This window comes from Berkeleyomyces rouxiae (genome assembly GCF_048999995.1).
Source record: "Berkeleyomyces rouxiae strain 22BRR77 chromosome Unknown BrBRR77_ptg000002l, whole genome shotgun sequence".
NCBI lineage: Eukaryota > Fungi > Ascomycota > Sordariomycetes > Microascales > Ceratocystidaceae > Berkeleyomyces > Berkeleyomyces rouxiae.
This window is the reverse complement of record NW_027396492.1, coordinates 2,911,755-2,926,188: the sequence shown is the minus strand read 5'-3', so window position 1 is coordinate 2,926,188 and position 14,434 is coordinate 2,911,755. Positions and strand designations below refer to the sequence as shown.

General features: G+C 53.6%; 5 protein-coding genes across 5 annotated transcripts; 1 reads left to right on the top strand and 4 right to left on the bottom strand.

Moving 5' to 3' along the window:
- Positions 1-281: 281 nt before the first annotated feature.
- Positions 282-5,582, top strand: BROUX77_002369 (uncharacterized protein; the record flags this gene model as incomplete). Its single annotated transcript, XM_073746902.1, has 3 exons — positions 282-2,352; positions 2,424-2,669; positions 2,740-5,582. The coding sequence occupies 3 exons, from the start codon at positions 282-284 to the stop codon at positions 5,580-5,582; spliced, it is 5,160 nt and encodes a 1,719-aa protein (XP_073607451.1).
- Positions 5,583-5,888: 306 nt separating this feature from the next.
- On the bottom strand, positions 5,889-7,531 carry BROUX77_002368 (uncharacterized protein; the record flags this gene model as incomplete). The annotated part of the gene is made up of 2 exons (XM_073746901.1): positions 5,889-6,703; positions 6,820-7,531. The coding sequence occupies 2 exons, from the start codon at positions 7,529-7,531 to the stop codon at positions 5,889-5,891; spliced, it is 1,527 nt and encodes a 508-aa protein (XP_073607450.1).
- Positions 7,532-7,724: 193 nt separating this feature from the next.
- Positions 7,725-8,602, bottom strand: BROUX77_002367 (uncharacterized protein; the record flags this gene model as incomplete). Its single annotated transcript, XM_073746899.1, has 2 exons — positions 7,725-8,468; positions 8,531-8,602. 2 exons carry the CDS (start codon positions 8,600-8,602, stop codon positions 7,725-7,727), a joined length of 816 nt encoding a protein of 271 aa, XP_073607449.1.
- Positions 8,603-8,810: 208 nt separating this feature from the next.
- Positions 8,811-10,250, bottom strand: BROUX77_002366 (uncharacterized protein; the record flags this gene model as incomplete). The annotated part of the gene is made up of 4 exons (XM_073746898.1): positions 8,811-9,555; positions 9,614-9,729; positions 9,792-9,862; positions 9,947-10,250. 4 exons carry the CDS (start codon positions 10,248-10,250, stop codon positions 8,811-8,813), a joined length of 1,236 nt encoding a protein of 411 aa, XP_073607448.1.
- A 397-nt stretch (positions 10,251-10,647) lies between these two features.
- BROUX77_002365 (uncharacterized protein) lies at positions 10,648-12,560 on the bottom strand (the record flags this gene model as incomplete). Its single annotated transcript, XM_073746897.1, has 3 exons — positions 10,648-11,656; positions 11,730-11,872; positions 11,961-12,560. 3 exons carry the CDS (start codon positions 12,558-12,560, stop codon positions 10,648-10,650), a joined length of 1,752 nt encoding a protein of 583 aa, XP_073607447.1.
- Between the last annotated feature and the right edge of the window lie 1,874 nt (positions 12,561-14,434).

Genomic DNA, 14,434 nt, shown 5'->3' with positions numbered 1-14,434 from the left:
CCAATTCCTTGCCTGGTGTGTTAACACGGGACCCACCTTTACAAGTATCCCTCCATATAAATGTAAGTGTACAGGTACGCGTCACACTCGCTTCTTCTGATAAGATGAGGCTACTATACAAAAATATCCCATCCATACCTTGTTTCTCTGCGGACCCACTTTTCCGACAACTAACACTCCATCCATTCCATGCAGCTTTAGCTCTACATTTCATTTCCATTACAGTAACTCTTTAATAACGCGCGCACGTTGTACGCTCCACATAACGCGTTGCGGTGCCCATGATGCAGTGGGATAATGGCAACGAAGCTCCGGCGGGCGGCGAGGACTGGTTTAATCAGCTGGGCACCGATCTAAATGCTTGGAATAATAACTCTATGCACTATGGCTTGGAGGGTGCCGCTCCTGGTGATGCCGCCAACTACTTTTCCGCCGAGGACATAGCTGCTAGCTTTGAAGACCTGTCGTCCTTTGCTGGCGGCCAGGACGTGTTGGGCCAAACCTTTGATCCGGCTTTCTTCGGACAGGACGCTAAAACTGCCCTATCCGGAGCTTTGAATAATGTAGCAGACCTTCACCAAGAAGGCTTCTCTAATGCCCAGCAGCAGCAACAACAGCAGCAGCCACAGTTTGGCTTCGATGGCAGACCCGACCAACCGTTCTCCCAGGGCATGCAGGCTTTTGCCGGTCCATCTGGATCTGTAGCCACTAGTGGTGTTCCTCCGGCCTCAAGCGTATCTTCTGCTACCGCTACGGCTCCTGTCACAGCTCCACAAGCTCGACATGGACAGTCAGCGTCGACCACGCCTGTTCAGCACCAACCTATTCAGAACAAGCCCCCACAACCAACACACCACCACGGCGCATTTCAAAATGGCATGGCCTTTTCACAGCCATCCACAACGCAACAGGGATTCCCAAGCGGTGCCTTCCCCGTATCTTCTGCTGCCATCTCTACTGCGCCGATCCCTGTGACTAGCCAGCCGACTAGACCCTTTGGTCAGCAACAAGATAACTTCAACCCCATGACTGCTGATCAGCAGATGCTTCAGGCGCAGAAGATTCAGGCATTGCAAAACCAACATCAAATACAACAGCAACAGTCCAGGTCACCCTCTGTCCAGTCTTCTCAGCCTACGTCTGCGCCTGCGCCTGCACAAGCCCAACCGCTTCGGCAGCCGGCACAACAACAACAACAACAACAACAACAGCAGCAGCAGCAGCCGGGACCGAGTACCGGCTATCACATGATGCAGCAGGCTAAAGGACCCCATGCACAGGCACAATCCCAGGCACATGCGCAAGCGCAAGCGCAAGCACATGCACAAGCGCAAGCCCAGGTACAAGCTCAGTTTCAAGCTGCGGCTCAGTTCCAACATGCACAAGAAGCACAATACCAGGCCCGGCTCCAGGCTCAGACACAAGCCCAGTTGCAGCGCCCACAAGCTGCCATCCAGAAGCAACCACCGCAACAACAGCCGGCAGGGGGTCAACCTAATATGCAATATCTGAATGCTGTTCGGGCTTCTACACCTGGCTCGCAATCGTCGTCTCAGATGGGAACTCCTCAGCAACAGCACCGGATACCTTCTCCTCAGATCCAGCAGCCTCAGAATCCAGGAATTCGGCAAATACAACAACAGCCACAACAACAACAACAGGCGCTGAGCCAGTCGTCCATTCCAGGTTCTGTTCAAGCCCAGGCTCAGGCTCAGGCCCAAGCTCAGTTTCAGTTCCAACAACAACAGCAACAAATCTATCTTCAACAACAGTCGCAACCTCAGCAGCAGCAGCATATAGTCTCTTCTCTTTCCGCTCAGTCTGTACCAAATCAACAACAGCCCGGAATTCCTGCCGCATCTGGTGTCTTGCATGTGGCCAAGTCGGTTGCTGGTCAAGCCCCTGGAAGCCGCTCAATAACACCACAGGGTCTCAAGCGATCAGCTGATGATTCCGCAGCCGGATCTCCTGCTCCATCCGAGTCTTCTGGTACTATTGAGCCGGCCAAGAAGCGTACTAAGCGGACTACCAAAAAAGATGAGATGAAGAGAGAGGAAGATGCTGGAGCCCCCGCAGGGCAGTTGGCGCTGGCTGTTGATGGACAGACAGGTTCCTACTCGTCGTCATCAGCGACCGAAAACTCTATTTCTTCTGCACCAATTAATAGTGCCGTGTCATCTGAAATTTCGACGCCCGCGTCTCCGGTTGATTTACTGGGTGTACCCAAGCTCACCAAGGTCGAGATGGAGCAGCTTACACATCACACCAAGAAGAGCCGGGCATCTAAGCTCCGCCCAAGCCCGATTCCCGGTGCAGAATTCATGGCATCGACTGGCACTATCAAATTATCTAGTAAGTACTCGCTCGCGCCCTTGCATGGAGTTTCCTTTGTTTGTATACCTAACCGTTGTTCGTCAATATAGATCTAAAGAGCTTTGACAAGCTGAATCCCATGATTGCCATGCCTTCTCAGTCAGGCAGACCTATTATTAAGGAGTTGAGTTCTCTCCCCTGCGAAATACAAGGCCGCTTCGCAGCAAGGTTCCGGCCATCTACCAATGCCTGTGGTATTGATGAACGTAGAATGGAGAGCAGCATGCTGTTGGATCTGTACGACCAGTCCATGGCTGCACTTGGCAAGAGACGGCCTAAGTACACCGAGTATCCTCGTAAGTTCAAGTCACATGAGATGCATGGAGTGCCGAAAGAGTGTTACTGACTGGTACCAACCAAATATAGATGCCTTCAAGGAGCAACTCAGGGCCGATGAGACAGTCAAGTCTAAGGCCGACCGCCATGCTCGCAAGCTCGCTGATGAAGAAAAGGGTGCCCCTCTCCGTGCCGATATGCGGCCATCTGACGAGATCGAAGCTGCTGTTTGGGACCTCGTGGATCTTGTCCACATCAAGTCTGATGCTGTGCGCACGTCTGCTTTGCTTGGCAAAGCGGTACAGCAAACCGGAGATTTTATTGCAGGCGTTCGTGTTGAACTCAGCAAGTCTCGCACGGCACTAGACAATGCTACCAAAGAAAAGAAGCCTGAGTCAGTACTGGCTACTCTGCGCCAAACGCTAGATTTGAAAAAGGCCAAGTTGCTGCGTGTTCTTGAGAGCGCAAACTCGGTAGGCGATGAGGTTGTTTTGGAAAGCCTGGGCGGGCATGCAAAGTTTGTGATTAGTATGATCAACACTTTGATCTTTTGTGTCAAGGCTGGCGATTACACAGACAAGCTGCTAAAGACAGCCCTGGAGACGATGATGAAGCTCAAGTTTGCACCCTCAGCCGCCAATGCACTAGCCAACTTTGAACCTGTGCGCAAGCGCCTGTACGATAACGGCGATGCTAATCTACGCTCGTTGGTGAAGCAGATTGCTGACAAGATTGTCGAGCTGGACCAAATTACTAAGAAGAATAAAGAGTCCGCTACGACTACATCAGCATCCTCCAGTTCAGGGAAGAAGCCCACCCCCACAGAAGACAAGTCTGCCTCTGATGGTTCTGGAGCCAATAAGATTGCATCTGGCACCACTTCAACTACTGCAGCTGTCCCTAAGGCGCGCGCCGGTAGCGCTCTTCTTCCTGGAAAGTCTCGAGCTGCTGTTGCAAAGCCACTGGCCAAAGACATCTCTAAAACGGACCCGATCAAGGCCTTGGAAGAGAAGAAAGTTACCTCGACACAGCTCAAGAAGCCACTTAGCAGACCCGAAGCTCCTCGCTCTGATGCATCTAAACCCATAACCTCCACGATCAAGCCATCTTCATCCGGGTTTAGCTCTGCTGGTGGTTTTGCTTCTCTTATGCAGTCTATTAATGCACCCAAGGCCAAGTCACCGCCAAAGGATAGCAAGGCTACGCCTGAGCCAGTTGAGACAGCTGAAGAGAAGGAGAAGCGTCTGCGTAAAGAGGCCCGCCGAAAGCTGCGTGTTAGGTGGCGTAGTGACCACGAACTCGTCCAGGTGCGCGAATTTAAGAAAGAAGAATCTGATGACGAGGATCGTGAGAAGAGCGCCAACCTCACTAAGGATGCTGGTGACGACAAGTCTGAAGGCATGGCTCTCCGTCAGAGACCCATAGTCGATGAGGAAGATGAGGATGACTTGCCGTATATCCCGTGGATGGAGCCTACACCTGTTGACCTCTCGGTGATTGACGAGCGGTACCGTGCTAAAACCTTTGTGAAGCGTGGTGGCAAGTTGCCCTTTGAGTCGAAAGCCCGTGATTTCTTGGTTGATCGTGAGTCACGGGTGCTAATGGCCTTTTACTCGGACGTTTCCGACATTCCGCCAACACCTAAGAGCCCCCCACCAGAGCCGGCTGCCGATGGCTGGCAACCTCGGATCGGCCATCTGCCACGTGAGGACAAGTACGAAGAGATCCAACGGCGGTTGCGCGAGGTGCGAGAGATGGGCCCCAAAGGGGCACTCTACAACGCGCTGCGTCGTGTTGAGGTTGAGGAGGAGCGTCTTCGTGCCTCAGGTCTGAAGCCTAGTAACAACATTGGCATCCCGCCGTCTGGAACTGTTATCATCCACGGAAATGCAGGCCCAGTGTTTTTGGACTCGGTTGGGTTTTTGGCGGATGGTACGTCCGAGAAGCTGGTGGCCATGCTGGTCAAGAATCTTGCAGCGCTTAACAAGCCTTTTGACTCGGCCCCACAATCTAAGCGCCGCGATGACTACGGCGATGTGGGTGTCCAGGCTGCTGCAGATGCCGTCGAGGATCTGGCTGCGCTGTTTGTTGGCAAGGTGGAGGCTTCTGAGCCGCCAAAATGGCTTGCCGAGGATGAAGCTAGAGCCAATGAGTGGCGGAGTGGATATATTCAAGATGCTAGTCTTCGTGCCCTGCGCGCTACTGTCGAGACGGCGTATGTGGAAGTGCAGGGTCAGACCTCTGATCAAAATGCTATCCAGTCTCAGAGCTTCCCTCAAACTACAGATATGCCAGCTGGCATGGACCCAACCAAACTGGCTGAGATGTACAATCTCTTTATACAAGCTCAACAGATCCAGGGAAACGCACAGATGCCCAACCTCGAGCAGCTGTTTGCAGGCAATATGCCCCCCCAGGACCAAATGATGGCTGCCATGGAGCTCTTGAAGCAATTTGGCACTACTCCCTACGGCGGCGCTGCTTCGGCGCAAGTTCCTAGCGGTCCATTGGCATATACACCTTCAGGCCAAAACGAGGATCCCTACATGGCACGGCTGCGCATGAAGCAGGAAGCCGACGCCACAGCCGACGCCACAGCCGACGCCAGCGACGGAAATGTGCAGAACAGCACGGGCGAGGGTGGCGACTGGGACGATGAATACGACCCGACACGCGAGGACTGGGAGATGCACGATGCCGACAGCAGCGCAGCCGGCAACCGTGACCGCGGGCTCCGCGACAACAGCATGGGTGGCCCGCCGACCGGTCCTGGGGCTGGTGCGTTTTCTGCCAAGCGCAAGAAGCCGGCAAAGGGTGCGTTGCCGCCTCACAGACCGTCCAACCGGGCGCTGATCGGGACCAAGCCTTGTATGTTTTTCAAACAGGGAATCTGTGCGCGTGGCGAGAAGTGTACCTTCCGGCACGATATTTGAGGAGTTCGCCTCTTGTGCGTTTACTTTGTTTTCTTTTGTTCATTCCCTTTTTATTTTTTTTATTTCTTCGCTCCCACAACCCTTTTCCTGTTTTCTCTTTTGTGGCTGAGTTGGCGCCATGAAGCTTGTGATCATTCTGAGTGCGCCTGTATTGTATTAGAAAAGCTGGCATGTCGTCTGCACGCTGCCTTTGCTTTATATATTAGAGTTTCTACCTGTCTGTTCTGTACATCAAGCAAGTATTGTCATTTCCATGTCTCTATTCATCTCTATGCCTGTGCCTATTTGTGTCTGTTAATGTTCTCGCTACTCTTCTTTGGTTTGGGTCAGCCACGCCAGCTCTAGTAACTCGTGCGCCGTCGCCCGATCCTCCGGCCGCCACCGCAACGCAGCCTGCATCCACTCCATAAACGCATCGTGCTCGTAGCCCTTGAGTCCAGTTTCCTGCACGGCAAGTGGTTGCGGCAGCTCCCCTGAATCTTTCTCACTTCGTCTTCCGCCCACACCGTCACCATCGCGAACAGATTTTCCTCCTATACCACAAAAGTAATCTGCATGCCGTCCACCCACCAACATCTCGCACGGCGGCGCGCCCAGTACCGCAATCATATCAACTAGCGCCGTACGCGGTGAATAGCCCGTTGTCGGAGCTCCATTCCGGTCCCGCCGCGCGCCAAACAGCTGCGCACCGGTCACCATGTGCCATGCTACGAGTGCCAGATTCCAAACATCTGCGGCAAAGCCCCATGGGAGGCCAAGCAGAACCTCGGGCGCACGGTAGGCATTGGGCTGGGCGGTGTGCGTGAGCATCGTGTGCGGGATCGCGTCGAAGCCCACTTTGGATCCCGCTCCCGCAGAGGTGGGCGCAGGGCCTAGGATCCGCGCCGCGCCAAAGTCGCTCAAACATGCATCTGTACAGGCGTCTGCGACCACTGCTTCGTCGTGAGTGGGCGGATCACAGAGCATTTTTCGCGACTGGTACACGAGCCGCGTGGGAGCACCGGCTAGGCGCTTGCGCGCGCTGGGCTGCGCTAGCTCGGCCTGCACAAAGGCGTCGCAGAGCTGCATCGCGGCAGCGGGTGTGCGCGGCATGCCGAGTAGGATGTTACTGGCGCTGATGTCTGGTGTTGGAGTATTAGCGAGGCGCGGGAGAAGCTGCTGTTGTGTATATACTGCGCGGGCTAGGCCCATGTCGAGACGACCGGGCGAGGGGTGGGGGGTGAAGACGGAGACTTGCCAGTGTGCACGACGTGCGCGCCTTCGTGTAGGTGCACAAGGCCTGTGGCAGCGGCGCGCACGGCGGTTCTGGCGTGACGCGAGAGTACGCTGTGCATGAGTGTGTCGGCAGAGCGCCAGCTCTCGCGCATCGGCGGCTGCACGAGCACGCGGTGCGCGCCAGGCATGTCGTCGCGGGGGAGCAGGAACGAGGCGCGGGCGCCGCGCAGATGGCTTGCGCTTGGGTCATCGGCGAGACCGACGGCGCGCAGGCGGTCGAGCACGGCGGCCTCGCAGAGCGCAGCTGGGGGCGCGGGGCCGTGGCCTTGGGGATGCGCAGCGGGGGATTGGGGCGGGCTGCTGGCGCGCAGTGTGAAGACCTTGAGTGTCACGTACTCCCCGGCGGATAGGTCGCGCGCGAGCCAGACGGTGCTGGTGCGGCCGAAGCCGAGCTTGCCTACAACCTGGTAGCGTTCGGCGTGGTAGAGGGCGCCGATGCGCACGGGGAAGTAGTCGGCGGCGGCGGTGGCGGGGCCGACGAGGAATTCCTCTTCTAGCGGTAGGTTGAGATTGTCTAGAAAGGGCACGCGTTTGGTGGGGTGGAAGAAGAGTGGCTGCCAGGGAGTTGTGTCTGGTGGCGGCGTGGAGAAGAGGTTCCAGATGGAGAGGAAGCGATGCTGTGTGAGTTTTGGGCGCGTGAAGTGGAGGTGCTTGAGGGCGTGAAACACGGGCATTTTTGAGCTACGGAGACACATATCCTTGTACGATCGGTAATGGCCTTCTCGTGACATATAGCCGGCCGGCTTTTAATCCAAGACTCAATACTACCCCAAAAGACGTCACTTTGTCTTCTCTGGCTGACCGCATCATACACTCACGTGACGTGTCTCACTTCCATCTCGCCATCGTCACTTCGCCAGCCCTCCGTCAAGCGACTTCGACAACCTCCCACACCAAGCCTTCGACCGTCACCTCCGCCCCAATCTTCTGCTCCTCCTCATCATCGTCGGCCGCCCAACCCGCCGGCAGTGCCGTAGTTGTGCTGCGCGGATCCCACGCCCACCCCGTGACCCCGTCCACGACCGTCCGCGTGAACCTGCCGGCCACCACTTGTCCATCTGCCCCGCCGCGTTGTAGCACGCCCTGGAAGTAATCGCCTATGCGCAGCGCGTCGCCCCGCGCCTGCTGGCCCTGCTTGACCTGTAGTCGAAGCACTCTGGCCTGCGCCGCGCTGGCGCCCTGTGGCGCTGCGCGCCAGACCTCCTTGTATAGCTCGGATACACCTGTCGCCGGGTTCGGCATCACGCCCCACTCGATGTGGTCGCCGTTTGGCAGCGCCATGCTGTCGCCTGCGTCCTGGACGGAGCCTGGGCCGGAGCCCGGAGGCGCACGGTTGTCGATCGCGTGCACGAAGCGCGTGTGCGTTACGTGCGGCATGGTGATGGTGGACGCTGAGGCGTCGGAGGTGTCCTCTGTGCCGTCGGTGTCATGGCCGGCGGCGGAGTAGTCGCTGTTGAAAGCAGTGCCGGAGAAGACCCAGTATGACACATGGGAGGCTGGCGTAGCGAGTGACGTCAGGGTGGACAGCTTCGGGTACCGCAAATCAACAAAGACGCCAGATGGGGCCGTGAGGACAAGAGTATCAGTGTCCTCAGTGGCGGGCGCGGCGCCCTGTAACGGAGAAGCATGACGTCAGTAGATTTTTGAAGAGGGGTTAGTAGAGGTTTGCTTACCCATGAAATGCCACGGCGCACAGATGCTGTGGCACTGCCGCCGGCGGTTTCTTCCCTTCCGTGTGAGACCATTTCTTCGAATTAACGGATGTGTATAGATCTCGGTGAGAGGTGACGCTGGTTGTGTGGAAGATTGTGAGTGGAGCTTCATGAAGCTGACGTCTGGTAACCCTAGTGGAGGGTTAGCACAACTCATGTCCTCTCAAAGGTAAATTGTTTAACTATCGTGTAGCAATCGTCAACTAGCTTAGTACTACATGCGTCTACGCCATGTCTTCCACTAACAGGCCAACTTTTGGTTATTCAATTTCCTCCAATCATCCTTGGTCTCCGTGTACAGCCCTCGGAATCCCAGCAGCGCAGATGTTGGCTGGCCCTTCCCCGCAAGCTTTATTTGACGGACCTTCAGATAACCACCACATCTCATTTGCAGGACCACGGATTCATCCTCAGTGAACCCTAGAGGCCTAACAAGACTAACAGATTCGGTTCCCTCATCCTCATTGACAGAAATCAGCTCGACCGGCCCAAGATTCTCGAAGTCTTTCTTACCCGCGTCCAGGAGTGGCTTGCGTTGCGCCGACCAATCAACCTCCGTAAACTGGACTCTTGTTAGCGCTCCAGACGGCGAGCGAAAGTGCGTCCACAGCGGACCCAGCACCTTTCGGCGCTGCACGACTTCCTGGGCCGTCCATGACTTCCAGTCTATGCGCAGATCGCGCTTCTCTAGGCGTCGTGCCTCGAGCAGTTTGTAGTCGGCGGGGGGCACCCAGCCGACGCTCTGCTGCGGGGCAACGTGGATGCCTGTGCGCAGACCGGTGGCGAGCATGTCTGCTGCGATGGGCGTGACGAGTTCGTGCAGCTCGTCAAGCGTGCAGTCTTCTGGGATCGAAAGACCCGGCGCAGGTGTTTGTGCTAGAATTAGACCGTGGTCGAAGCTAGTTTCGTGTAGGGTTTGTAGTGAAACACCAATGTGCGTCCGGTTCTGGAGGAGGGTGTGGTGCAAAGGGGCAGCGCCACGGAGACTGTCGAAGTTAGTTATGGGTATAGAATAGCCGACTTATACTGTGCAAGATAACGTACTCAGGTAGCATTGATGGATGAAGGTTGAGCCCTCCATATTTGGCAGCACGGATGAGACGAGCAGGAATCATTAGGCCAAATGATACCGCGACAATGAGATTGTACGGAAAATTAGGCTTAAACAAGAGAAGCATTAGAATAACAAGACAATAATCTTCAAGATATTCGCCCAACATACCGTCCATCCAGTGTTGGTGTCACGCTCATGTACAACCAGAGCCAACTTCTCAGCCAGCTTTTGTAGAGGAACTAACATAGCAGCCGCAAGGTTAGCCACCTTTCAGAAAAACTGACAAACACAGTAGCTTTTGATATCACCAAAAGGCCAATTACCTTCTCTCTTCATTTTCAGGCCTCTTCCAAATGGTTTCCCCGGTCTCACCACAACCTCGATTGACTCAATCAGCCCAGGATTTGTCTCTTTTTCTGCCACCAGCGCACTCAATGACGCACAGCTAAAATTGTCCGATCCGTAAAATAGAATCTTTAGCGGATCTGACTGCTTCATTGCATAGCCTCTGCTATTCCGTCCACGTTGGTGGCATGCGTCAAGGTAGGCGTAGATTGGCCGTGGGACCACGAAGAAAGAGCCCGATCGGCAGGCACGCGCCGTTCGTAGTGAGCGAAGAATGGCCATTCAGAGAGATTGAGTTTCACACTAGTACACAGAAACCCGACACAGTTATGGCATTGGACGGGGTATTAGTTCAGTTCCAGCTCCGTCGAAGCTCTGTGTACTCAGAGATTCTCTTGCATCGGCGGTTTCTCGGCTAATATTTGGCTCAAAAAGTAGTAAGGAGGTAGTACAGACCCACTTCTGACAGCACTCAACCATACATGGAAATTACCGTCGTGATGTTGATGTTGACATTTAGAGACAGTTAAACAAACAATCGAAACCTTCTGATATAAGAATCGTGTCCTTTTATATTTTTACAAAATTACAAGTCGCTAGGAAAAAAAAGAAAATCAACAGGCGCAAGTGCACATTCATCCACTACATTTTCCCAAAGTATATAGCCCAAAATCAAGGCTCACTGCTCGCACTTCTCCTTCTCACATTCGAGCTTCCCGGATTCAACCCGCGCCTCCAACCGCTTGCGCCGCCTTTCATTGTCAATACTTTCTCTCCAGCCCTTGCCCCATTTGATGCATGCGAGCAGTCCACCAGTACTGATGATCAAAAACGCGGTGCTGATGGTAGTGTACCAGCCGAGGCCCATCGCATCGATAGCCGGAAGAACGATTGCTGAGCCGCCAGCAGCAAAAATGTAGCGGAACAGATAGTTTCCCCCAATAACCTCTGCACTGCGCGCCTGATTTACGTCCATGCAATATGTGTTGATCGCTGGGAAGCAGAAGAGCTGGGCCACGCCTTGCAGATAGAGCGTGATGACGGCAAGGGGAATGCCGCCAATGTTCTTCTCGACTGACCAGCCATACACCATGATACAGATGGGGATAACAATGCCCATGAATGGGATGGCCGAACGCAGCCGGTCCTCGGGAACACGCTCGCCACCACGCTTTTCTATCCACTTGCGCAGCGTGTAGTCGGCGTAACGCCCGCCCATGAAGCTGCCCGTCAGGTACCCGCAGCCAGGTGCTAGGTAGAACAGACCACTCATCATGGGACTCTCTAGGTTGAAGCGCGGGTTGAGGATATACCGAATCGGAGTTAGTAGCGAGTACATGTTCCAGATCATAGCCGCGGCTGCTAGACCAGCCATCACAAGGTTCGGGTAGCGATACAGCTCGATGACTCGGATCGGGTTGAGCATGGTACAGACCGCGCGCGTCTTTTGCACCTGCGAGTAGCCAACCAGATCGTCGATTTTCTTGTGCAGAATTGTTTCAGGCACGAGGATCATGGAGCCAAACATGGCAATAGCGGCAAGCCCAGTCTGTACCCAAAAGATGATGCGCCATGAAGTGTAAGTCACAACAATACCGCCAAAAAAGGGCCCAATGGCAGGTCCGATTAGTGTCCCTGACAGAAACCACCCAAGGGCAGTGCCGCGCTCGGCAGGGCGATAGATGTCACTATAACCAAGTTAGTACTTTGTGCGTAGCAGATGAAAATAATCAGTGAAGGTTTCGAGTAGGGGAAACATACGCAATACAGGCTGAGCCGACGAGAACAAAGGCTGTACCTTGAAACGCGGTGGCAATGCGGAAAAAGAAAAACGATCCCAAGTCTGGAGCCAGGGCAGTGCCTACAGAGGAAGCAAGGAACAGCGAGGAACAGGTGATGAGAATCTATGTTCTATTAGTATTTATTTAGAGCTGTAGATGTAGGAAATGGCTGTAATATTTCGGAAATCAGCACCCAAAAGGGAGGACTTACCGGTCGTCGGCCATAAACAGTGTTCAGCGGACCCCAAAAGACAGGGCAGATGGCCATAGACAACATGTACATGGCGTTACTCAAATTAATGATGGTTCCTGTGGTGTTGAACTCAGAGGCGACCTCGGGCGATGCAGCAAGAACTGAAGTGCTGGAGACGGGGGCTAAGAAGGAGCAGAACGAGATTAGTGCGACGATGATCGTCTTGCGCCGAGCCGTGAAGCGGTCGTAGGCCGAGTCCGGCACCTCGATACAAGACATCGCTTCATCCAGTGCAACATCTACAGCATCGAGTCCAGCCACAGACACATGAGTTGGGTGCTGTCGAAGGTCAAAGTTGATGCTCTGCGAGTCGAGAGTGTCGCTATCGTCGTGCATTTTGTTGGTATGCACTTGCGGTGTCCAGTCGGGCTCTTTGTGCAGAGATGAGGCTCGGTCGTTGTTATGGTCGTGAACTGTAGAAGCAGAAGAAGATGGTGACTCCTCGCTTCTTAATATAGGGCGAGGAGAAGACTGGCTAGTAGAAGTGGGTAAAGCCGGAGGCGGTGATGGCGTCTGGGGTGAAGGCATAGTTGTGGGTGGTTCTTGATTGGCTGGCATGGAGGTAGGTGTGTGGGAGGCAAGATTTCTGAATTGAACAACAGTCCAACTTGAAATAGGCAGTGGCAAGAGCTCGTAGTGACGATAGTAAGCAACAAATAGGTGGATAAAAAGCCAAAAGCGTATAAGTGAAGTTACACTAGACGTCACCAAGACCCGTAATTTGACTAGCAGTTATAAAGAAAGGAGACTTTGGTATAGTATGAAATAGAATGAGAAAACAGCCGAAAACGTGGAAATAAGTAAAGGCAGAAAGCTAGTTGGCACTTTGTGGGGGAGAGGACTCGGTGGGTTCTTAAGTGATTCGGAGAGGGATGTTGCCAAATGAATGATGGCGCGAAAGACTCGAGAAGAATAGAGCAGGAAACTATCAAGTCATGAACCGAAAAAGAAAACAAGGCAGTTGACTGAGAAAGATCTAGAATAACCTGATTTAGAAAGCGTGATGTCCAGTGAAAACGGCAGTTGCTTGAATGATGGTGAGCCCATGAGTCAGGCTCCTTCCCGAGATGGGGTCTGGGCCAGGACATTTATATAGCACTTGAGAAGAACAACACAGAGCCGAACGAGCACTCCGGCGGCAGGCTATTGCTCATTTTCCTCTAGATGTATAGATACATGATGGTCTTTCCAGTCCACACCGGCGTATGTGCATACCACTACGGCTCAGTCTATAGCCGGGGCGTAGAGAGATCAGTGTGTAGGCCAGACGTGAGAGTGCGTGTGTACAAGTACATACACCAGTGCTAGTGTCATTATCGGCTCGGCATCCGTCTTTTCTCCCAACCTAGCCAAGGGCAGACCTTGCTGTGTGGTGGTTCGTGGTCTGAGGGACTGTGGGGCCGCAAGAGGCCGTTTTCCGGCTACTTGATATGTGCATGTGTAGTTTCCTGGAGGCACAGTAACAGAGCACACTGTATTTCCTTGCACGCTTGTACAAGTCACCTGTTGTTGGACCGCGAGATCCTCCGGTGTTGTTGCGTGTCGCGGGCGCTTTGAGCATCTCTACATACATGTGTGGCATCTATACGGCGTCCTAGTTGCACACCCCCCTAAGCACTTGGTACAAAAAAAGAGCTTATTGTTCCATCCTGGGGCTTCACGAACCCAGCAATTTGCAGGTGCACTCGATAGAACACGACCCATTTTATCATGTGTACTCTAGGCCTTCGGAGGCTCGTGAGTTCCTAAGTGTCGGTGCACAGCTCCGGCCTGAATCTAGGCAGAGGCCATGCCTGGCCAATATCAAAGGCCTCAAATATACGTACAGCACGCGGAAAGACCCTTTTCCAGATGCCCGCGGTTGACTGACAGGAAGAGGGGAGGGAAACGGGAATGTAGGGCATCGGGTGTCACAGGATGCCGCGCATGCAAGTTTATGTAAGTGACAAGAGAGAAGAGAGGATAAGTGACAACTTGAGACATGAGGAGTGGATGGGTTTTTGCCGTTTCTTTAGTTGCCACAAGTCATACACGAACATGGACGCAAATAACAGAAGAAATGAAATGAAAAAAATGAAAAAAAGATGTACCTGGCCTCAAAAAAGAAAGGAAAAAGAAATACACATGCAGGTTAGTTTTAACAGTCTGTTCATGAGTTTTTGCAACTTAGTTTTCACAACATTCTCTTCTGCCAAACGCATTGAGAAAGAGACTGATTCAAAGGAACAAAAAGGTTTTTCCTTTTGTTGTCGCTTAGCGCGAAGGCGACGCCGCGACAGGCCAGGGTTTTTTTTAGTCAGATATCTTTTTTTTTCTTTTCTTTTTGTGAATAAGCATGGTCCGTGACTGTTCTTGTGACTGAGGCCACATGAAACGAATCGCAAAAAACAACAATGGAAATGAAGCCAAAGCCTTGGTCTATGTCCCTAGAG